The 25,465-nt window shown below is 42.8% G+C and overlaps 1 protein-coding gene across 5 annotated transcripts in view; it reads left to right on the top strand.

Moving 5' to 3' along the window:
* The first annotated feature begins 2,310 nt into the window (after window positions 1-2,310).
* ston2 (stonin 2) overlaps window positions 2,311-25,465 on the top strand; it is a 29,512-nt gene continuing 6,357 nt past the window's right edge. The window contains exons 1-5 of one of the 5 annotated variants that reach the window (XM_066694636.1): window positions 2,311-2,402; window positions 9,186-9,383; window positions 10,138-10,302; window positions 13,756-13,953; window positions 23,333-25,204. In XM_066694636.1, coding sequence (XP_066550733.1) covers window positions 9,287-9,383; window positions 10,138-10,302; window positions 13,756-13,953; window positions 23,333-25,204 — 2,332 coding nt within the window. In that variant the 5' untranslated portion in view covers window positions 2,311-2,402; window positions 9,186-9,286. Of the gene's footprint in view, window positions 2,403-6,836; window positions 7,286-9,185; window positions 9,384-10,137; window positions 10,303-13,755; window positions 13,954-20,242; window positions 20,420-21,059; window positions 21,370-23,332; window positions 25,205-25,465 lie in introns of those variants that run through there. The other 4 variants (XM_066694637.1, XM_066694639.1, XM_066694638.1 and 1 more) reach the window with 4 other exon arrangements.

Genomic DNA, 25,465 nt, shown 5'->3' with positions numbered 1-25,465 from the left:
ATGGACATGGTCAGAAACAATGCTCAGGTAGGCCGTGGCATTTAAACGATGCCCAGTTGGCACTAAGGGGCCTAAAGTGTGCCAAGAAAACATCCCCCACACCATTACACCACCACCACCAGCCTGCACAGTGGTAACAAGGCATGATGGATCCATGTTCTCATTCTGTTTACGCCAAATTCTGACTCTACCATCTGAATGTCTCAACAGAAATCGAGACTCATCAGACCAGGCAACATTTTTCCAGTCTTCAACTGTCCAATTTTGGTGAGCTTGTGCAAATTGTAGCCTCTTTTTCCTATTTGTAGTGGAGATGAGTGGTACCCGGTGGGGTCTTCTGCTGTTGTAGCCCATCCGCCTCAAGGTTGTACGTGTTGTGGCTTCACAAATGCTTTGCTGCATACCTCGGTTGTAACGCGTGGTTATTTGAGTCAAAGTTGCTCTTCTATCAGCTTGAATCAGTCGGCCCATTCTCCTCTGACCTCTAGCATCAACAAGGCATTTTCGCCCCCACAGGACTGCCGCATACTGGATGTTTTTCCCTTTTCACACCATTCTTTGTAAACCCTAGAAATGGTTGTGCGTGAAAATCCCAGTAACTGAGCAGATTGTGAAATACTCAGACCGGCCCGTCTGGCACCAACAACCATGCCACGCTCAAAATTGCTTAAATCACCTTTCTTTCCCATTCAGACATTCAGTTTGGAGTTCAGGAGATTGTCTTGACCAGGACCACACCCCTAAATGCATTGAAGCAACTGCCATGTGATTGGTTGGTTAGATAATTGCATTAATGAGAAATTGAACAGGTGTTCCTAATAATCCTTTAGGTGAGTATATATATATATATATATATATATATATATATATATATAATGTCTGAGGAACAGCACAATAAATGTCCTCTGTCGAAGTGTCCTCAGGGCTGGTTTAGGTTGAACTTGCCTACACTAACCCGCCATCGGAGAAAGCTACTGCTCCTGTCTGTAGTCAATGTCACGAATGTTCCTCGTACTGCCATGTGCTTATTGATGGACAGGGGCTCTTAAGGACAGCAGGAAGACACTATATCTGTACCCTCCAACTGAATAATGACGCCCCCAGAATCAGGGACCACTCAAAACACTTTCTCAAAGCCATAAACTGACACACTGCAACAGGACAGACACAGCGGATCAAGCCAGCACTTGCTCGCTGTAAATAGGAAAATAAGTGCTACTAACGTGTATTAAAATAGCAGCGTGTCCCACACCTCGATTGCAATTGCAATTATAAATGACATCATAATGTACAATCATAAAATGACACTTGAAGGTCTGCCGTCTATTGTTGAAGGAGAACACAGTGTATGGCTCTGATATCGGTCTACAGAGGGCACCACCATCATCATCATTGAGGCCAACCATCAGAGCAGGATTTGGGGACAATAACAGACCAAGCTATGGTGCAAACTTTGGGGTTTCATTCTAAGAGCTTTTGCGCCACCTACAGGTTACCAAGGAACATTAGTTTTGGGAATTAAAAAGAGGGAGAAATCTGGAAAACAAGTGGAAATCAGTAGCTTTTTTTGTAATTGTATTTCTTATTATTAATGTGTATAAACCACTCAAGACAGAACCTACACAAACGTATTGGCTTGTAAAGCAATCATGCAAGCACCAAATAAGTATCTCTGATGTAGATCCCATGTATAGTTACAGTAATGGAGAGTGAGATAATTCATTACTTAATTATCTAGAAATAACAATAAAAACAGCTTTAGCTTTATTCTAAACTGATAAACTCTCATTTTAAATAACGGGTATTTGCATTGGACCTGTTTGCATTGCGTCGGTTTTGCGACAGGCGGCGCTACAGACACGCACGTCCGGACCAAACTTTACGGCGGCCGCACAGGGACATCCCAAAGGATTAGACTTTGTTTCGAAAGACAAGAAACTGTACCTGGAGATCACTTCTGCGGGTGTCCAAATGGTCGGGGAGTAGATGTTGGGTTTTTTCAGTGCTGGTTTGTGGTATTAAATGCTGTGATTGATTTGAAACACGGGTTCCTGTTTACTTTCGGCCCGGCTGACCAATCAAAGGCGATGGCCGTCAATTGTGGACTGAGCGACCAATCGGAGAGCGGTCTCGGTCTGAGGGGGTGGAGGTCCGCAGGTGTGCGCAGATCTGCGAATCTCGCCGCTCCCATTGGTGGAGCAGCGCGGAACCGCGCTGCTCCACCAATGGGAGCGGCGAGATTCGCAGATCTGCGCATATCCCAGGCTGCACGAACGCGACCCGACTCCTCTGCGCAGCCACTCATGCGCAGTGCCCATGCCTGCCTGTCCAGCCAGCTCTGCCCAGAATGAAGCCGGCGGCTGGGCCACTTTGCCGTGCGCAGCTCGGTGCGGTGGACGCGGGTGAGTGAAACCCTTTACCTTGTCCTCTAAACTTTGCTCTGGGCGACTTGTGATTGCACATCCTCACAGCTTGTCCTTGTAACATCTTTTGTCTCTAAAACTAAGAGCACTTCCCCTCTCACCTTGGCTGCGGGGGTGCCTGAGTTATACTCACTTCTCGATCAACAGGTCCACGGTTTTTTGCAGCCAATGTGGGGACAACCACCTATGACGTCATGGATGTTAGTCCTAACGGGACATTTATTGACTGGTGGGGTGGTGGTAGATCTGCATGAATCAGTCTAAACAGGTTGCTAAAGCATGAGTGCACCAGTTCTTTATGTTGCAGGTTTGTGTCACTAAAGGCTTATGAGTAACTTGTAGGATGTGTAGGCATATGTCCAAAGCTTTTATATTGTAATGATTCCATTGTGCGCTATGGTATTGAGTAGTCAAGCTTTCTTGTTGTATTTTCCAATACAGTATATTGTCACACAGCTTCAGATTGTGCTATTTAATGCTGACATGCATGCCAATACTTTTTAGTTCATGCATATAATGGACTTCAGCAATTGTTCCCTGGAGAAGTTATAATTTCCTTAAACATGTTTACTTTGCTAAGCAATCCTCTTTTGTTGTTTTTAGTGACAGAACTACCCAGTACACTTCATTATAGTGCTGAGAAAATGAATAGTTTGTAGACAGCGATGTTGAAGGATATGGCAGTGACATTTGTTGGCTGACATTTATGGGGACAGTGTGACAATATTGGATTGGGCTCTGTCACTGCCCTGACCTAAAACAACAAATCCAGTCCTTGTTGTGATCGGACTTGAGCACGCAGTCCAACCACAGAGCAGCGGCCACGTAACGCATGCCAGGGCAAAGGCAGAGGGCCAGGCTCTAGCTGCGCTCTTCGGAAGCCGAGGAAGGCAGGGACAGCCACACGTCCGGGACTGATCCAAGACATCTCCTACGGGAGAGGAGCAGAGATCACAAAAACAAGCGTCTGTTGCCAAGAGGGACAGCTGCGGTCGACCACAGAGTGTGAGGAGGGCGTTGGACTTGGAGAGGCCAGGTGTTACTCTGTGCTGTCGTAGTAGCTGCAAGTGCTCACCATTTGCTCGTGCAGTTTATCTCTCTACATGTTTAGTCAGAGTTCCTGAGCGACCTGCTATGTGTGTGTTGTAAGCTGCTTGTAAAGATGGCCGTACCTAGCAGGGGGTCTCAGTGCCGGTCGACGGGAGGCCCCTGCCAGTGGGGAACAGAACAGAAGTATTGATCAGCTGCAGTCTCTGGGGGTCTCTATTGTTGCTTGTGCTGCCTGTGGGGACGTTCTTGGTTTTACAGCAGTGCTCCTGATTGTGTGATGAATGCAGTATGGCATAGTGAGACAGTTTGCGCAACATTATGAGTCATGGAATATCGTGGTGTAGAAATAAGACAATCCCACCTTCCTGCACTGTAAACAGCCTGAGAATTCGTGTTTAGTTCCCCAAATCCACGTTGCACATTCTCCCGTGGACACCAACAAGGGAATCCCCTCAGGGTTTATATTGGGAAAGCAGGAATGACTCCTTATGGTTAAACTAGTTTTTTGTCCGTCTTGACAATGTTATTTTGCTTTACCGAATGTAGAGGCTGGTACCTGACAGGATAATAAGTATTGCACAGTGACTGCGGTGACACAATAGTGGTTTGACCTCCCCCCCAGTGTTTTTACAGTGCAAATATGTCACTGGTACACAACAAGCTCCTCCAGGGACGTGACATTCAGTCACCGATGGAATGTGTTGACGGTGGCAGTGGAGTGGTGTCACACATAGTTTAATCTCAAACCCGAGCACCAGAGATCAGTCCTATTTGTATTTAGCACTTGATACGGCATGCGGCTGTCACATTAGCCTCGCTCGCCTGCTGCACTGCTGACTCACAGCTTGTGGTGGATGAATCCTGTGTTCCTGGTCCAGCTGCTTAGAAGATCTCTGTGTGTGGTGCATGAAAGGTTTTCTTTTTCTTCTTCTTCTGCTCCTTGTTCTTCCACTTGACTGACAAGCAGTAATAAGGCTGCTTAGATGAGTCCTGAAATATGACTGTGTTGCATTGTAAACATTTGTAGCAATATAAACCCGATACAAATCTACTGCTTAGATAATGATAAAATAGAAACGTTGTATGACAAATATGAATTAAACAAAGTGAGTATTTTATATAATTAAAGCCTGTCTCTATCTCTATATATTCAGAAACAGAAGCTCGACCAATCAGAGCAGTCTCTTAGCTGAAACTACGATCAATCCCCTCCCCCCCGCTGTTTGAAGTGCCCTCCATCAGCTCTGTTGGCCAGAGGATTTGTCATTGTGTTTCTGACCAATCCGTGGGAAGATATAATCGTGGGCGGGAGAATAGGGGTGTGGCTTCAGCTTTTGATTGGTCATTCCACTACCTGTGGTGGGAGTTTGAAGTTCGAAGAGTTAAGATGGTAGACCGAGACGCTCAGCAGATAATGTTGGGTTTAAGCGTCCTGGCTAACAAGGTCAATTACACATTGTTAGGATGGTGCTCAACAGTCCTATAGGCAACAGGAATGATTTTCATTTTAAGTCACTGGTGAAAGCGTTTCTTTAAGACAACTATTCATTCGTAAAGTAAAATTATGGGTCATGAATCATGTGTTTTGAACGACAGCACTGGTGCTTTGTTTTCACTTCACCACAGGGGATGCATGGTCAGTGGCCCCTGTAATTAGTGCGCTGTGTGTCTTTGGACAGTGGCCTTCGTTTTAGGTAATTGAAATTGATTATCTTTCAAAGTCGTTCAGTGGGCTATTTTTCAGATGCCAGCTAAGCATAACATTTGAAAATGTAGGCTATAGCTGAACCTTTGCCTGCCATTATTGCTGTTTTCATGTTTTCATATTGTGAGCATTCATAAAGTCTGAATTCTTAACCTTTCACAATTCTTAATATGAGTCGTCCAGATCAGGAACGTTTAAAAAGCTTAATCACTGAGTAGAGAATATTAGGAAATAAGAACATAAGAACATAAGTTTAAAAATGAGAGGAGGCCATTCGCCCCATCGTGCTCGTTTTGTGTCCATTAATAACTAAGTGATCAAGGATCCTATCCAGTCTGTTTTTGAATGTTCCCAAATTGTCTCTTCAGCCACATCGCTGGGGAGTTTGTTCAGATTGTGACGCCTCTCTGTGTGAAGAAGTGTCTCCTGTTTTCTGTCTTGAAATCTGAAAAGGAAAACATGAATCACCACCATTTTTCAATTCCTATCCAGTTCATCCAATCAGCATGTGGGACCCTTTAAATGATTGCAGTTCAATCCTAAACATGCTTTCAAGATTAGAAAAATTGTTGGTTATGTAGGAGAACATTCAGAAATTAGAATAATTATAATTAGAAGTAAGAAGATACTTTAATCAAGTGATGCCCTGAGATTAAGGATGTAAACTGTGTATCAGAAATTAGATAAAGACATCGACTAAGACATTTTATTCATATAATAATAATAATAATAATAATAATAATAATAATAATAATAAAAGGGGCCCTGTTAAGAAGCCTTTTGCCACTGGGCAACTAGACCACCTCAAGCTTGCAAACAAAGACATTAGGTTCACACAGTGTATTGATTGAAGCCACAATCCATTAATATCTAAACTCTGCTGAAGATTGAAAAGGTGACTGTTTTCAATCAGCCCAGAGCATGTCTTACTACATACCCTGTGAAAACACAGATGTGTGACTCATTTCATTATTTTGAGGATTATCAGAAAGAAACAATGGCCTGGCTACATATGAAGCAGTCAGCATCCCTCGTTGGTCTCTGCCGGGAAAGGACCATCCAGGGGTGATAATATAATCCCTCGGAAACACTAACCACTGTTTATATGTTATGACTTGGCAGAAGTGGTGGAAATAGAGTTAAGAGAAAGACAGGAAGCTTCTCAGTTGTTATTTCGCAGAGCTGGCAGGTCATCTTGTGTACTCGAGCAAATAGAGGTGTACGTATGTTGACCAAGAATCCCTCTTCAGACATCATTAGCCTGAAGAGGAACTACTTAACCACATGTAGCAATTATAAACTGAATAAATCACTGTTTTCTAAGAACAAACTTGCATGTTTCTGGCCTTTGACTGTATGCAATTTGAGAAGAATATAGATACTCTCTACAGTACAGCCTATTTGTTTTATTGAATAGTTAGGTGTCTATTTCTATTAATATTTTTCTGTGTGTATACATAATGTACCTATTGATCTAGAAAGTATAAGCTCAGATTTCACAAGATGTATCCCATAAACAAAACCCCAGATCCTAATCATATTTCTCTCAAACCGCCACAAGAAACATGTTGTTCGTGTTCATGTAGCCTAATCAAAAGCTTCTTTAGAAAGCGTGTGTGAAGTTGACGAGTGATTCTTGAGAATGTCAACGCACCCAGCTGAAACCTGCACCTGAACTGTTTCCGTCCCTTCGCCTGCTTTTGTTAATGAATCGTCAAGTGTGACTTTGCTTCCTTTTTTCTGTGCTCTTAAAGGTCGAGGGTTCAGCTTTGGAAACAGGAAAGAGAATGAAGTCTTTAAAAATACAGCCTGTGATGTAATCCTAGTTTCCAAACAGGAACCAGTGAAGCAGCATCTGTCCGTGGGAGCTCTGGGGATTAGGAATGGGCTTTCGCCGGCCAGCGTCTCAGGGTGTTGACCACGTTAGCGCCAGCCAGCTGAAAAGGACTGTGGATTGTGTCAGATAATATGCTTCAAACCAAATGAAGCTGCACAGAAGAAGAAGAAAAAAACAGCTCAGGGGAGGGTGTGTTCACGAAAACATAATGTAGAAACTTTTAAACACCCAGTAAAAGCCAAATTTGAAGCCTGGCTTACATCAGAGTAGGTCTGTATAACAATTACGGCTCTGTGGTTGTTTTTTTCTGCTCTAAAAAGTTGTGTTCATTTGTTTGCTTGTCTCATTAGATTGCTAGCTGCAAGGAAATCATATTCCTATTGAATTTGTCAGGCAGCTGGCATGTTGGAAGTGAAAGTGTGGAAGGGGTGTATTTGTGCAAGAAAACAAGAACAACAGGACACAGAAGATTTGATATACAAAGGGACATATTTATCTGCTAGATAATGGTAAGGGAAGTGAGAACTTTAGCATCAGATTGGGGGGTTGTAAATGTTTCTCAAAGGTGCATGCTTTTTCTTCTGTTCAGATTTATTCACCACCGATTCAGATTTTTAAGACGTGCAGTCATCCTTGCGCTTTATCATTTTAGTTTTCATTGACACGACCAGAATTGTCCTCTCGCTGGCTCTTAGAGAGTCCAGCTCTAGTTAAATGTGTTGTTGGTCCCAGGGTTTGCGTGCCCTGGCTTGGCTTGCTCTGTGCTTTGTTTTCGAAGACCGCTGTGTATGTGTTGAGCCGACGTTGTGGCAAGGGTGCAGCCCGCGTTATGTGAAGCGCAGCATCTGTGCACAGGCTTGTCTCACAGGACGTTAAGTGCTAACGTTTCTGTCCGGAAGACGAAAGAAAAGTTAGCGTGGTTGTTTACCAGTCCTGCACAAGAAGTCGGAGAGTGCTTCCCCCAGGGGCACGCGTTTCCTGTCTTCTCTCACCGAGCAGAAGGTGGACGGTGTCCTTAGACCTTCACCTTGACCTTGTGGGAAACAAAAATGGAAATTGCATACAAAAACAATGCATATAGATTTCCTGTTCGGATATACACAGATTTATGAGTCTGTAGGGATTCATTTTGAAGGAACAATTATCTTATATAAAGGATTAGATTGCAGTTTTCTTGAACGCGGTGCAAGTAGTGGTTCAGATGAAAAATACTTGTGATCTGATTGGCTGAGGGCGTTCGAAGTGGAGTAGTTGTTGTGATGATGTTTGGTTTGCAAGGTCTTTAAAGGTTCAAAGAGTCTTTTAATATGAGCTCATCTTACACAATCCTTTTTTGTATTTATCTACCATTCGAAATGTTAGCATCATATTTCCTATTAATAAAACGATTCAGTTGAATTCCAATTATTGTTTTATTTGTAGAAGTGTGGTGTACTACATTTTACACACTATTCAGCTCTGCAGGTTTTTAAGATAGGCTAGTCTTCGGCACTGTGTAGTAAGGGGACACCTTTTCCAAAAATGATTCCCATACCGAAATGACTGCATCGGCAAAATTAACATAGAATTCCACTTATTGTTTTCACGTGGTGACAGACCAGACTCAGACGTGCAAGAATGCCTTCGCTGGGTCGTAATAGAAAGCAAAGTGTGGGGGTTTGGTTGCTTGGTGACAAATGCGCATCTGATAGCACTTGCAAGAGAAGAAATGTGACTGGAGAGTAATCCAAGATCCAGCCCATATTGCAAGACTTTGTGCATTTGCTGATACTTCGTTTTGAGCATAACTATAAGACAGATTGTTGAAGCCATAAGATCTCTTTGCAGTGTATGTGGTGTGGATGTTGTGTAGGTGAAAAGTTCAGCTGGAGCAACATGGCAACCTTAACCTTTTGTCTATAGACACAATCTCAGTAACCACTGTAGTGTTTGCTCTCTGATATCAGTGCGGCTCTAATGACACGGGGGTGTTGGTTATTGATGCCTCTGTCCAGATATAAAGCCAGAACAGCAGGGAGATAATCCTTAGAAGATCTGAATGCTGAGCCCTGTGTTTGTCTTTCCATCAGTTATGATTGTGAACTAAATTGATTGATTCTACCTGCGAGTTTAGAAGACACAAAGCGCAGCAAAGGAGTTGACTGCGTGGCTTTTCGATCTCTTCATGCAGGAGTGCCACTACATGGACACCGAAGGAAGTGAATCCTAAACCGGGACGCCTCCTGCAGCGCAGCATTGACTTTGGAAAGCAATGATTCAAGTTAAGGCACAATGACAGCCGTGGGTACAACGGGACAGGCCACACAGCGGTCTGACTGGGTCTCCTTCGCTGACGAGCCTCCTCTTCATTCCCTGCTAACCAAGAAAGGTAATGGTTTCCTTGCTGGTTATATAGAGGTGCCCGTGTTACTGTCTTCTTTCCTGCAGACTACAAACACAGCTATCGATGCAGTATCCCAGAATCCATTGCAGTTTAACACATATAAGATGATTTACCTCCCACCCCCCTTAATTTGGGCAAAATATAATATACGTGCTTAATACAGAATAAATGATTTTCCAAGCACTCTTCGAATTCTGTCGTTCATTTATCTCATGCAGTGCAGTGAATGAAGTTTGTCTTTTTGGTGAGTTATCATCACCGCGCTGTGAAATTCCTACTGTTTTACTCAACACCGTCCTGTGAGATAAAAGAAACCACAGAAAAACGTCTCGAACGGCTTTTTCTCATATCGGTGGCCAGTTCTGACATCTCTTTGTTAACTGCCTTTAAAGTTTTCTTCTCAAACGCGTATTGAATGTGTGGTGATTGTTTGAGTTAATCTTAATGTAGGTCCATTACATTTATCCATTAAATACACATAATCCGACTAATGCGGAGCCTTTTTGGCTTTTACAAATGTTAATTTCTATATAAAATATTTCTTTAGCTACTATGTATATCCAAGTTGTCTGTTAAAATACATATTCTTCTAACTGTTGAACAAATGTCTGGTTCTCTGTGAAAACACTGTGGCAATGACTGGCTTAGGGTGCCCTGTAGGACACACTGGACTGTGTCATGTCTTGGGCCACACTGTGTCTGTGCTGAGCATAAATCCGGACACCACCCTGTCTTCCAGATGGTGACCTCGGCCTGCATCAGCGTGCCCTGGACGCCTCCTTCCCGTCGCCTGTTCCCGGGACAGTAATGCCAGCCCCCGAGCCTCCTACCCCTCAGAGCACCTGGGTCCAGTTTGATGACCAGCCGTGGACCAGCGCACTTCCCGTCCAGCCACAGGTAACAGGTACGGCAAGCGCAGTGGGACCAAGTACCCCAAACTCCTCCCACCCCAGAACTGTGTCAGAACAAAAGGGCTCTTCAAGAGAGATGCCAACATCTCAACTGAAACTTTTCAGTTCCCTTTTTGTGGTGTTAAGTAGAATTCAGCAATCCTTTGGTTCACTATAGAGTAAATATAATATTAAAGAAGCAGCCAGCTTTATTTATCCCCCCCCAGAACAAATCACTGCTCAGAATAATATTATTTAAATCAGTACAGTGTGTTTTGGCATCCTCAGTGCTATCGGTGTCTTTCAGTAATGAAAATGTACTGTGATTTGGCTTCTTTCCCCTGTAAAGTGCCGTCCACCACATGTAATTCTACTACCATGGTTTATTCTGAAATCATTTAATTTAGTTTCACTTTAGCTTTAATCTAGTTTTGCCACCTTTTTTCGCCAATAGTCTCCATTATTATCCCTCACTGGAATGCTGCACACAAAGATTGTCCCAGTCTATTTAACCCCGTGGGATTTAAAAGCAGGTAGTAACAAAGCCTGGGAGGTTTTCCCATGGTAATCCACTCGGTGTGCCGTCAGCTTCGGCATTGTTGAAGTGTGGAGACACTATTTGGATGTAAATGGATGCAGAAAAGTCCGAGGAAGCCTTTATCCAAATAGAAGAGTACTACTGTTCAGCGTTGTAAAGGCAAGATCTCCACTACTGTGCGACAGCCCTTCATGTTCATATTGTGGCATTTCACTGGCATTTCTCCTTCACAGACCAATAAAGAACAGACCATGCTTATATTGCAGTTCTGCAAATTACTGGGGTTTTTTTTGTTCTTGGAAAGAGCAGCCACATGTTTGAAAAACAGTCTTTTTATAGATGGTGTGTGTGTTTGCTGTAGGTTGAGAGAGATACATCAGGAGGTTTGTTCCAGAAATATAAAACATTATTTGTGAAAGAGACGGAAGGCCTTATTAAATGAGTGATGAAGACACCACGTCTGAGGTACGGCTGACAGAGCTGGTATCTGTGGTGGTGATCTGTGGGACGCTGACACCACCTTGTTTTATAAATGAAACTGAGAGCACAGTGTGTCGTCTGTTTTGCGTAACTGGATGTGTGAGATTCCTGATTGAAACAGGACCCTACGTAATGGATATTACATTAAGTTCATACTAGGGATGAAATGCAATTAGAAATAGCAAACTCTGCATCTGGAACTGGGTTCAGCTCTTCAGCGTTTTCTGTTTATTTCCTGTGGATCTCTATATATTTATTGGACTCGTTCATCTTTGTAGCTAAGCTCTGAGATGTAAATGATTATGCTTTATTTGTGTGGTTTAATAGAAAATAAGGATTTGCTGTTTGTCAGTTAAAAGAGAGACGTATCTTGGAATAATGCCGAACTGTGTGACCAGGTGACATACAGCTTGGTGTGTCTGGTTACAGTGCCTCATATCTGGAAGATCTTTACTGGCATTATTATTTGTCTATTTTTATATTAAAACTGCCTTTACAATGGTGGAGTAAAAGGCAATGTGTACATATGTAAGAATTTCATATCACATTTAAAATACTTACATTTCACCTGTGTATTTATTTCTGTTTGAAATGATGTAGTTCATTAGTTATGATATAATCTGCTTTTTGACTGAATGTTTCTTCTCTCTCTTTTCAGACAATATGCTTCATATGTAGGCAATATAAATAATATAAAGCCACTGTGAATATATTTAGTCATATTATTATTATCATGTCTTGGCAAAAGGCAGAGAGCAGTCTGACTGTCTGCAGGGTGTCTGTGGCTTATGCAGCTGGACGACCAAGGTGTTTTCAATTAATGACCTGGGTTACCTCCTTTGCTAAATAGTTTCAAGCCCTTGTTTCAGATGGGCTGGTGTAAGGTCTGCCCATGGTTCTTGCACAGTAGCTTTGAAAGGAGGTGTAGACGCATGCAGTAGGCACTTATTTAATTACTTGTTTGAGAAAGAATGCTTTTTTGAAAGGGGTCCATTAAAGCATTAAGTGAAAAAATGATGGAAAAATGTGATAACTGCTGTGTGGGCATTGAAATATTATATGATAAAGTAGCTCTAGGATTTCACTTTGAGCACAATGGTACTTACACATTCATATGTTTTCCAGAAAAACCCTCAATTTAGAAACCAACACTGTAAGTAGTGGTCAGAGAAATTGCAGCTGAACATTTTTTCTGTGTGCCGTCAGATCGTACACAAATTTCTGACTTGTTGTTTCAGAGCAAAATTAAGCTATCCAATTCATAGAAATCAAGACACAACTTTAGGAAGAGACTAGGTTGATAAGGAATACAATTAATAAAACAGACAAAGGCAGAATAAAGTGGTTGATATAATCGTATGTAAGAGTTTCTTTAATTTTTCTGTGTACTGCTTTCACATTCTCTGTTTTTATTGTGATGGAGTTGGGAAGCAGATATCAATACCGCAAAACGCAGTAGAACTGTTATTTTTTTACGATTAAAAGTTTCAAAAGGTAATACATGTAAAACTCACTGCTGTGAAGAGTCATTTTATTTCAAATCGTAGTGTAGGAGGGTGAATGTTGGCTCGTTATTGGAATGGAATTACTGACCAACATGTTCCCGTCTGCTAACCGTTTCAGAGCGAGGATGCTGCGGGTTGCTAAGAGACTTAAACATTCGGCAATGTGGAATGTGCACACTAAAACATGCCAAGGAACAGAGTTAAAATGCAAAAGAGACGATGAGAAAATGAAATCAGTAAAATGTTCTGTTTGTTAAGTACAAATGATGTAGTTAGAGTATGTTTATGCATGTCTCATTATTGTGCAGGACTGCCATATGGGTATTGTAGGAAAGCGGCCTTGTTGTGTGGACTTATTTTCTCTTCAGACTCTTCTACACTGTTATTAGAAATAACAGACACCAAGACAAGGTGTCTCCTCGTGATGTTTCTTAATTTTGGGTGTAAACACTGTCCATAGTCCAGGTCACATAGGAAAGGTCGATCAACCGGCAACAATACATGTCCTTCTGTAAAATCCACACCTGATAAGCAACAGATGTTTGGCATGAATGACTCACCTGAGTAGACCCCGCTGTATCCTGGGACCTGTAGTCTTTTAGTTGTCGTGTCCACCATTTTTACAGCCTTGAAAAACTACAAGGTACAATTTAAAGACATGGGTATACTGGGTATGGACTTCCAAGAAGTTGTGTCTTGATTTACTGCCCTTCCTGTACCATACCAAACACCTTATCACAGGTTCTGAGTGAAAATTTAAATCCGGATATGACAGACGTATGAAAGTTTGCCTTTCGGTCCCTTGTAAACACACAAGCTAATAAATAAACTTTGCGTTGTCGTAGTGTTATAATGTATTTAAAATACCCTTGTCTCCTTGTCTTAACTCACTGTGTAACTGCAGTGAACGTCTGTGCTGACGTGTTGTGTATGCTGTTTTCCAGGCTCCTCGGGAGGAGGCGTGCCGCGCAATCGCTGCTCCCAGGCCAGTTTTTGGAGCCACGCCCCTCCCTCGGACGGCAGCTGGACCTCGCACTCCGAGGACCCCAGCTCTCTGAGCGTGGCGGCGTCCTTCCCGGACCTGCAGTCTCTCCACACCGAGGACCAGCACAGCCAGGAGGCGTCCCGGGCCCACTCCCCAAGTAAGTGCTCCCACATCGGGGCTTTGTCAAAGGTACAGGGGATGTTACCGCACATATGGGTCACAACAGACAATGCAACGAATGCAACTTCTGACCAAGAGATTGCAGGTCAACTAGGATGGAAAGAGCTGCCCATGAAGCTGCACATAAAGCTGCACATGAGGATAGAAATCTGTTCTGTACAAGAATACCGATCCTGTTTTCCTTTAGTAATAAAATATGAGGAGAAATTGTAATCATGAACATCGCGTGAATCATTGATGAGCCATTTTTGATACTGTAGGTCTGCATTTACAACGATAGAAAAACTATAATGACGGTTCATTAAAACTATCCATTACGATGGGCAAGAGATACTTTGCACCTACTGTCTCGAGACACAAATCCATCTCTGTGCCATTTGTTTTTGCTTTTGCCCTGACCTGGAGAGAGTGCTACTTAGCCATCCAAAGGAATGAAACATGCATTTGCATTAAGTGTGATAATTTAATTGACAAAGAGCTGAAAGTGATGTGATTGACAAAGGAAGTAAAACTTAATGCTGAAAGATGACTTATTTTTTCTTTGCAGAACAAAGCTCTTTGAAGTAACATTTAAAAAGAAAAACTGTAAATGCAGGGTGGGATTATGCGCTTGATTGTTTTTAAATTAAGAAAAGTCATCGGTATTAAAAGATTTGTGTGGCAGGTATAACATTTAAAAAAATGATAATGACTTCCAATCTCCCCAGAGTACGGACAGTGTGTGCAATGTAATGGTGGGATAATTTCTTAACTGTTTGAATGCTGTTGCATTACCTTGCAGTGGAGAAAATGAAAAGCTGGTGGCAGGTACTTTTTCAGTGCTCTCTTTCTCTCTCTCTCCTCTATCAGCTAACCTGTGTGAGAAGGGTGGAGACACATAATAGACAGCCTTTCATAGAAGGTGTGCGATAACGTGTGACACGATCAAACACTCGACGCGGTGACGTCTCCCAGCTGGATAACCATTTTGTAACGATTTCTCTATTTATTCTCCGAAGTTCAAACAATCTGCAGTGCCGTGTGACTCAGCAAAATCAATACAGTCCCACCCCGGCCACAGGCACTAAATAAAGTCAACGGGTATTGCAAGCGCGTACGTGTCGCAAGTCCAGGAAGCTCGGGGCGATTGATTTCACCCAACCCTGGCAGCACTCGCACAGTTACGGGCAGCCATGTGGGGATTTGTGGTCACGACCCAGATCCAGACCAGCACTGTCTGGCCTACCTGCCCTTTTGTGTTGATAGTCTCACCAGCTGAGCCGCTGTGTCGCTTATTGGCTAGCTTTCCTTAGCAATCCTAACAGCTAATATTGTGTACGGCTGATTAGATCAATAAAGACTTATCCTTCACTATCTCGTGTCACTTTTTTTATTTAAACCAGTCATTTATTAGGGCCGAGAAGGTTTCCATGGAGACTAGATTAGAGGTAAGGCAGCTTGGCAGGCTCAATTTATTACTCTGCGTGCATTGTGCAAAGTGGCTCTCCCAGTTGGAAATAGGAAGAAGATACATCTGTAAAGAATCGTGCTTGGGTAGTTATTTCAGACAGGTGCGTTTTTTTCCATCTGGGGTGTAAAATTAAATTGTAGGAGAGCAGCCACATTGTTTTATATGTATATCTATAGTTCCATACTGTGTTGCTACTAGAAGAATGAATACTAAGGTATGGAACTGCTATGTTTGGAGGCTTACTGTAATAATCCATACATCTGTCATCATATACTTTTATAGTAAGTGTACATTCATTACAGAACAAAACAGTTTCTGAAAATGCAGAGGCCGGTGGCTTTTCTGTGCAAACCCCCAGAGATATTGCTATAGAACTGTGTCTATTTTTGACGTGACTGAAAACCTCATTTGGTTTCTGATGGCTTTCAGTGGGACAGATGTATCGCTCAATCGCCCTTAGTTTATGTGACTGGAGCAGCCAGAAGTTGGGTGGGGGTGGCTATGGTTGAGAAAACACCAGTGAATGTGTGCTCTCCCCCCACTGAAACATGAGATTGCAGCTCCTAGGGCTAGGGCTGGGGCTTTCTGAAGCTCTGACACCACAGACCCTTTTCCTTTTCTTTCCCCCTCCCAGGGATGTGGCTTTATTGTTCCTTGGCGATTGTTTTTAAAGCTTTACGATTGACGATGGCAGCTGTGGCTGTTTGTGTGTTAATTCAACAGATACTCTCCCTTCCCTGGAAGCACTTGCTTTTTTGGTTTTATTGTCTCTATGAATACAAACGTTAACAAATACCCCTTGATTATGGGTGCTTAATTAAAGCACTTTGGTTTGGCGGTCATAAAAAGCTAAAAAAAAAAATAATTTAATATCCGGTTCTGTTTTAATGTTTAAGTGGGTTTCGGTTTATTTACTGTTGATTAGTAATCCAGAGAGGGGGTTGAATTTGACTGAGCCTTGAGCTAAGTCCTTGCTACTTTATCGGGCAGTCTGTTATTCCCCTACAGTATACATAAATCGTTAATGTGTGTTGGTCTGGCAGGTAGTAAACCAGAGCAGGTTTTATGTTTCATATAGATTGGCTTTGACGCTGTATCAAAGCACTGATTTCGGCCTTCCTTTGCGGTGCTGATGCTTTCGTTCGGTCTTTGAGACATTCTTGGTCATTTTTTCAGGAGTGTCTGTTTCAGTGCTGAGAGCTAATTGATAACCCAGATAACACGCTCACTGGAGAAGATCCACTCCGAAGGTTAAGCTACTGGTTGACATCATGCCTGGCGTTGGTTGTACAATCACTCTCGCAATATTCACGAACGCACACCTCCACTCATCTCAACTCTGCTCTTTTCCTTTTTATCCTGTACATCTTATTTAATCATGTACATCATAGGTGTGCAATTGGCAAGATCCCTTCCATCTGTGCATCAGTGCGTCGTAGGAAGTGCTATGTATGATGCACGCACTGAACTCGCCATTGCACACAACAAACCAGCACACGTGATAAACAAGACGGACGAAATGGCAGGGAGATCATTTTAAAAACATCCCTACATCCCTCTTATAAAAAAATTTCCACTGTGTGATGTAGTAATTGTCTGCCAGATAAGCTTCATCTGGCAGTGAGTCAGCGAAAAAAGTCACGCGTCTCCATTTGGCCTGGGTCTGTAATTCACAACCACGACGTGACAGATTGTTTGTCAGCTGTTGTTCGGAAGAGATCTGTTTTTTGGTCGTCTTAAGCACCTGCCTGCACGGTGAACTCTACAGCCCTCTTTTGGCACCAAGAGAAAATGACACACAAGCAGACTGAAGTTCTCCAGGAACGGGACAGTAATTTATCCGTCAGCGTGTGGGCAGGCTGCGTGTCTCTAGTCAGTGGTGTGTGTGTGATGTTTTGATGCTGTGCGCCTGTGGAGTTTGTCACAATGGTCACATGCCCTTACTAAGGACAAATGGGAAGTATCCCAGTTCAGCCCAACCCAGTGCGTGACTCAACCCTCTGTGTTGGCAGTGGATTAAAAGTCCTGAATAATTGGTTTGTTTAGAAATGACAGCTTTCTGCTCAGGACCCAAGACTGCTGGGATGGATTTGGGACTCGGCTGAACCGGCAGAGATCTTAAACATTCAGGGAGTTGTTATAATTTGGAATAAATGTTGAACTCGGTTAGACCCTATCCCACTCCCTTGTCATCACTCACTGTTTACTCTAAGAGAACTCTGTAATTAATTTACTGAGCAGGACTTTGAGTTTTAATTATTTTTATTTTCGTGGCGCATTATGTATGCTTACCTGATGCTCGCTGATTACATTCGCTTCTACGTCATTTTAAATGTGTGACCAGGGCTGTGTGAATTGGAAAATATGACTTGTGTCTAATGGTATTGTTTATTTTAAATGGCATTTTATTCTTTGGAGTAATTACCCCAGACGATGAGCGAGACGCTGTTATTCCATCTAATCTGTCCGTTTTGATAAAGTACAGTCTTGGAAGTAAAGTGATAAGTTATTCCAATTAAATAGAAGTGTCAAGTACTATTTCCTTACAGAGTGTACTTCTGTACTTGACAAATAAGCATTGGGGGGTTTGAAACGTGAAAACGAGCGAGAACCGAGGCAAAGTTTGTTTTAGTTGTTTTAGACAGAAGGTCTCTTCTTCCAAATGCTGCAATGTGGGTCATGTGGTGCGGATGTTGAAGTCAGTTTATTGGACTGAAACAGCCCTTTTAAATGGCGAGAGCCTTGCTGTTTACCCCATGGTACAGCGCGCGTGATTGACAGTACAGCTGTGTGGCAACAACATGGGTCTGCCGTTTGGAGCCCGAGAGCAGAACTAATGTAACAAACAGGTGGGAACACATTTCCCCAGCAGAGATTAGTTTTATAGCCCAGGGTTGGACACGGGTGATGGGACAAGTTGTGGCAAGATGATGATGATTATGACAGCGGCAGCAACAAGATGCTTAGTCAGCATTTTCATATTTCAGCTTTCCACACAAAAGCCTGGCCACAGTCTGGTGTGTCTGCAGTATAAATTAGATATTTAAACCTAAATAATAATTTGAAGACTGCTTCAAAATGTCTTGTTAGTCATTTAGGAGGAATAATTATTTTAATGAAAGATGTAAACATTCTGAATTACCCATAATCCTCCCCTCTACAGCCACCAATTTCACATGCCAGAAAGTGACAAATCCTTAACCGAGGCAGGTATCTAGCAATCATAAAGAAACTATCGCAACTTCTTGTGTGTGAACGTGTGCGTGTGTGTACATGTGTGTGAGTGTAGACGGCAAATTGCGGGCTAAACAAAGCCAAGCGCTACCTGAAAGTTGTCTCTGAGATTTGAAATCCAGAACATTCATCAGGAGCTTAGACTGTGCTAGCTCTTTATGCCTGGGGACCCTTTATTTTGCTGCTTTCGAGACAGACATCTGAATAAGAACATACTTGCCTCCAGTTAGGATTGAGTATAGGCACACTGGGGCATTTTGTTACTTTGTTTCTGGTACATCAGTCCGCGTCAGCAATGAAACCCAGCCTGCCATCTTCTAACAACTGAATTCTGTCCATACCTTGTTCTGTGATTGATGTCTCTCTTTAAGCGGAGGGTTCCCCATAGAAATTGCAACTGCTTCAGAGCAGAGGAGGCTTTGGAACCGAAACACTTCACAACATGGGAAAAGCATGCTTTGAAAGTACCTAACAAAAGAAGGCTCAGTACTTGGGGGGGGGGTAAGAGGAACTGTAGATGTTTTAGGTCTTAAAATGTGCTTTGGGTCTCTTTAACGATGCTCTGTAAGGGAATTGAAAAAGTAATTGTTGCTGTTGTCTCCACAAAAAAGTGTGTAAAAATGAACAAAGACCACTGAGCTTGGGTTCTCCTAAACCGAAAACCTACCTCAAGTTCATGAATAGGTTTCAGTCTTTCATTTGTCAGTGGTTCGATTTACCTTGCCATGTCTATCGACTGCATACTTAACCTCATTAGCATTTGGTTCTCTGCACTACAGTCCCTTAAAAGCTCACAATTAGAGGCATTTTTCTGTTTTGTCATGGTCAGTGCACAACAGAGGCCTAGTTTCAATGCTGCTCCCGCACTCCTGCGTTCCGTGGAGTAAATCAATCCCCGAGACACACTGACACTACAGCATGACATTGTGTTGCTACATTGTTTGCATTGCAATCGCACTCCCTTAGCTGCGGTAATTTGAAGCGCTTTGTCTCCGGAGAGAAGGGCGTACAGATGCACTCTTTCCTCCAAAGCACTTAATCGTAGTTTAGAATAAAATAATTTAACATACAGCTCTAGATAACCACAGATTTGTTTTCAATGCCAGTGTCAACTTCTTTGTCCTTTATTTTAACTTTAAAAATGGAGAAAACACTGCAACACAATGTCAAATTCACCTGGTCATTGTCTGGACTGAAGAAATGGTGAATCATTATGGGTCATCATGTTCACTGTAGTTTCATTGTAAAGTTTAGCTTGTTCTCACAGTAAATCTGAGGCAACAAATTCCTGTTTGCTATCATGGTCCACTTCCTTCATCGAAACAAACACAGACGAGTGCTATTGTTACCAACATTACAGAAATGAAAGGATTTCTCTAGAAAGAAATGCAGAAGTCCTCTCCCCCCCCCCCTCTCTCTCTCTCTCTCTCTCTCTCTCTCTCTCTCTCTCACTCTCTCTCCTTTTCATGCTCCCTGCGCTATCTGCTCAGTTGTTATGACTGTGCCTCACCCCCTCCCTCCCTCCGTCTCTCTCTCTTTCTGGGTGTGACACAGCTGTAAAGAGTATTAACCTGCCGAGTTTAGGATCGTCCCTTCCCTCCCAGACAAGCAGGGCTGGCAGGCAAGCCGCCACAAGTCCTGCTCAAGTATGCATGGTGCCTAGCTCATCACATGACGCGCTCACAACACCATGGTGCTGCGTCCGCAACCCACACTAGCTTCCCACACTGGTCGGCTCCGAGCTTTAGCCCTTGTCTTGGTAAGTTGCATTTTTCTCTCGTCCCGCTCTGAAAAGCGCACCACATGATTTTCTTGAAGTGGTGGCTTGTCCTCAGTCTGGCTTCTCCAGTTCCCCTCGGACTCCTCTGAGTTTCTGTGAAGTAGTAACGTGAGCTAGTGGTGCCGGTGTGCAGCCTGGGAACAGAAGAGAAAGCTAGAGCCCGCGTGAGACTCGAGGGGCCGAAGTCCACAGTGCAGGACGTACAGGGCTTTGTCTGCCGTGAAATGCAAATCCAGAGTGAAACGGAGCAGTTAGACCAGTTAGAAGCCAGTGCAGTCTAATGTTTTTTAATTGATGTTGTGTTGATGCTCTTCTGTGTGTTACCTGTGTCTGTAAACCAGTTTTGTTTTCCCAGAAGAGCCCTTTGATCTAATCTTCTGAAAAGCTATACAAATTTAGAATTGACATACTAACATTAGTGATAATATATGACTGAGAGTAATACTTACTTCATGCAGACATATTTTAGTAAATCTTTACATGAGGTAATTATTTTTGAAAGTTTAAACTTCTGTCTTTCATTGGGCTTGTCTGGGCGTCTGTCCAGTAGGAATTAATGTGTACAAATCAACACCACCGGCTCTGGCAGCGAATACATGTGCGTTCTGTGAAAGCAGCACGTTTTCTCTCTGTTGTAAATGGTGTGTATCAATGTTCACATAGTTGTGCGCCCTCTGACACTGATTGAATTGTGCGAGACTTGGTTTAGCCCTTGTGGTATGCAGCATATCCTTAATGCTCTGTAGGCTTGGCAAGAGAGGGGGAGAATGAACGGGAGAACGCCAGTGCTTAGCAACAGGTTGAGGCGTCTGCTTGAGCTTCTGCCATTATTAAAATGAACACATCTGAGACAAAGCGCCTCTCCCAGCCTTGAAAATGAGGTCATAGATAGCGGTGGAATCGATACTGACCGGTTTACGGAATTCAAGGTAAAGAAGTACATTTCCAACAGCCTTCCAGACTCCAACCCTTTCTTATTGTGTCCTTCTTTGTGTTTCATTTTACCTGGTTCCCCTCTCGCATTGTTAAGACCCTGAAACATGAAGCCACTTGCCGGCATTTTTTACTGGCAGCCTTGTAAGCAGCTACTTGAGAATCTATCCAGTTTTCTTTAAGCTGTAGCAATATCCAAATATTTCTTAGCTTTTTTATGTATGTAATATTGATGAGGGAAGTGTTTGACTGAAAAAGATTTTAGATTTCATTTTGGACTGAAATGTGTTTAGTCTTTCTCAGCACAAAATGTGTGCCCTGATCGACTGCTAGTACCCAGGCTGCTATTGTTTCATATCTGAAGATCTGCAAGTGTAAGCATCAGAGGTCGTGCCTCTTCTTGCCCTGGTGTCACATGACTTGTAAACATTGGCAATATACAAAACAAACAAACAAAATAACATTTAATAGAGTCATACACAACCTGCATGACCAACATGAATTAATGTTTTCTTAAAGTTTGAAAAGCTGATTTGTTTGGTTATGTAACAAATGTAAGTGCTACAATATCATGATCTTTCTAGTATGTTTTTGTAGGGGACGTAAGTTGAATCTGTTGATGATCTATTTAAATATTGTTGAAATTGTGTTTTATTTTATAGTTTTGCTCGCTCGTCTCACTCCCAGGAAGAGCGCAGCAAAAGTTATATAATTATGTCTGTAAACGGTTCAGAAATGATTCAATTATTGGAGTTTGGTTTTAATACCTTGGCCCTGCAGCAGAGATTGAATTGAATACTTTGTAACCTCGGCAAGGAATGCAGAAATGAAACGGAGACTGCTGGTGCTTCGCAACAGGTTAGCCCATTGACTTGTGTGTTTCTGTCATAATGGAAAATTACACGTTTTAGAAAAAGGAATGACGCTGCCATCAAAATGGAAGGAGGTAAAATAGATATAATAGGGTTAAATAGCTCAACACAGAACAGAAATCAGGAGGGAGACGTATACACAAAAATTCCATTAGCTGATTGTATATGATCAGAAAGGAAATCGGGCCACTTTAAATCTAAAGCACTAGATCGAGTCTCATAAATTTTACTTTTTGTTGGCATAATATATATATATATATATATATATATATATATATATACAAGCATATCATAAATAACAGTAGCTACATGAAGTTGGTCCAAGTCAGAGAACATACTGGCTTTAGCACAGAGACTGAATCCCTGCCATCAGCTAAACTAACAATTGAAAACGAAATTAAAGAAAACAATGCAGAAGAATGTAACACCACACAGGATGTTGCATAAACTGGCAGCACGACACTGTCCACATGTCGGCTGTGTGTGTAAGTCCATCTGTAATATGAACCTGTTAAGTATTTACTCAGTCCTGGCGATGCGGTAAGTCATGGAGTGTTTGAGTTTGTCGTTAGCTTCTTTTCAAATACTTCACCACAGAGATTATGCTCTAAACTTGGTTTCTGGTCTGTGGTTTGAAATGTGTGGGTTTAAATAACTACCTACAGATGATTGAGATTGTAATTTGGAGTATGTATGTGTGTGCTTGTGTGCTGAACTTGAAGAGTATTTTTAGAATTAGTTGTTCAACGTGTGTAAAACCATATCGCAGTCCATACAGTTTGCATACAGAATCTGCATTTTATTTACAAATGTAGGTATAGATTTTTCTGATGTCTTGAGGTCTATTGAGTGGTATTTTCCGATCTTTGCGAGGGGAATGGCAAAGCAGTTGTGTGAAGTTCTCCAGTGACAACATCTGTGTTTTAGTTAGTCTGGCCCACCCAACCATCTCGACCAAGAATGTGCACGAGTTATGTTTAGCTTGGGATCTATATGATGTTGAACCTCTGGTGTCTCTGTAGTTCTTCCTTCTTAAGAAGCAGACATACTGACATAGTTCATTCATCTATATATCCATTTCTTTCAGACTCTTCTGTCTTCCAAGAAGATGAGGATATAGACATGGACGCTGGAAGCTGGCACTCAACCACTAAACAAATGAATGGTCAAGCGGAAAAATCGAAGTCCCCCCGCTTCGCCAGCTGGGTCACCTTCGATGATGATGAAGATTCCAGCTTGCATTTCCCTGGGAAACCATTGCCTTTCAGTGTGCCAAACCCGGATCCCAACAGGAATTTTATCATGCCTGAAGGACAAGGCCAGGAGACAGAGGTCACAAGAAACCTTTTGGATTTGACACCAGAAAAGACCAATCCTGCCTTTACCCTGGACAGCCCTCTGTTGAAAAGCAGTACTCCAAGCGGCAAGAAAAACCCATTCTTGGATGATGAGCTGTTGGATATTCAACCCTCCCCCATCAACCCATTCAGTGCCTATTTTGATAAGCAGGACCACCAGTTCGATCAGACACCCCAGAGCAATGGGTCATGTTCAAAAAGCCCCCATTTATTTTCATTCAGCTCTCCATTTTTCAATGACAGCGTCGATGCAAAAAGGGACTCCATCTTACTGTTCCACCCTGTGTTTGACACCAGCAGTAGTGAGGATAAGATTCAAAATGCTCCTCAGGATGAAACTCTGGGACAGTTTAAGCAGTTACACATTGCTGACCCGGATCAACTGGGTAGTCCCACCTCTCCTGAGGACCTTGTTGATCATGAGGAATTAGACGATCCCCCTTTTCATCCTTCCCACATGGAAGCCAAAGATGGCTGGCCACTGATGTTGAGGATACCTGAAAAGAAAAACATAATGTCTTCTCGACACTGGGGGCCCATCTTTGTGAAGGTTACGGACACTGGTTGCTTACAGCTCTTCTATGAGAAGGGGCTGGAGAAACCTTTTAAGGAATTTCAGTTGGATGGCAGTCACGAACTCTCGGGACCCAAGCTGCAGAATTACGATGAAAACGGGAGAGTTCACACGATAAGCATAGACCACGTAACCTACAAAGAAAAGAGGAAAATCCAGCCAAAGGTGGCGGTAGTTCACACTCCCGTAAAGGAGCAGCTGGTGAAGCTCGGCACCACGAGTTACGAGGATTTCCTCAGCTTTGTCTGGGTGGTTCAAGATAAGCTGATGCACCTGCCCGTGGAAAGTGACACATTCTCCTACACTACAGCTTATGCTGAGGAAGAAATATTAGTTGAAGTGAGGGACGAGTTTCACGGAGTCGTCTCTAAGGGTGACAACAGGATAATGCAGCAATTGGTGGTGACCCATGTCAACATCTTGGGCTTTGTTTCCAGTTCACCGTTATGCAGGATCGGTTTCAATGATATCCAGGTCAAAGGCAATGAAATCGTGTCCAGGCATGACATCATCCCTAACAGCACCACGAGGTGGATTAAGCTCAGAGACTGCAAGTTCCACAAGTGTGTGGATGAGACGGAATTTGCCAATTCGAGGGTGATCGCCTTTACCCCTCCTGCCGGGCGCAAGGTTGAGCTGATGCATTTCAGGACGGCCTTTGCCGAGAAAACCCTCCCATTCACGCTGAAGACCATCACCACCATCAAGGGCGCGGAGGTGGAGCTGCAGTCTTGGCTGGTGATGTCATCAGGGTTTTCATCCAATCGCGACCCCTTGACTCTGATTCCGTGTGAGAATGTCATGATCCGCTACCCGGTCCCCTTGACGTGGGTGAAAAACTTTCGCCGGGACAGTGTCATGGGGGAGAAGTCGCTGAAAGCAAGAATCAATAAAGGGGCCAGTTTTGGTTCCACCAGTGTTTCAGGATCCGAACCCGTGATGAGAGTCACTTTGGGGACTGCCAAATACGAACATGCCTTCAAGGCTGTGGTGTGGAGGATAAACAGACTCCCAGACAAGAATTCAGGTGAGAAGCACCTCCTTACTTTTATATGAATTCATAGCCTTGGGAGGGAGACATAGAAAAGTATATACAGAGTATCAGGAATTATGGTATTTCTGCTGTAATATTTTACGCTTTACGGCAAAGGCATCAAACGTATGTGATATTTAGATTGGGAAATATTATTCTGTAGATCTGCAATAGATGGAGTATGGATGTATGGAATAACTGACAGAACATATACATTTAAATCTTATATTTCCCAGCACTGATTTTCTTTATCTT

This window comes from Amia ocellicauda, chromosome 21 (genome assembly GCF_036373705.1).
Source record: "Amia ocellicauda isolate fAmiCal2 chromosome 21, fAmiCal2.hap1, whole genome shotgun sequence".
NCBI lineage: Eukaryota > Metazoa > Chordata > Actinopteri > Amiiformes > Amiidae > Amia > Amia ocellicauda.
This window is presented reverse-complemented; position numbering and strand designations above follow the sequence as displayed.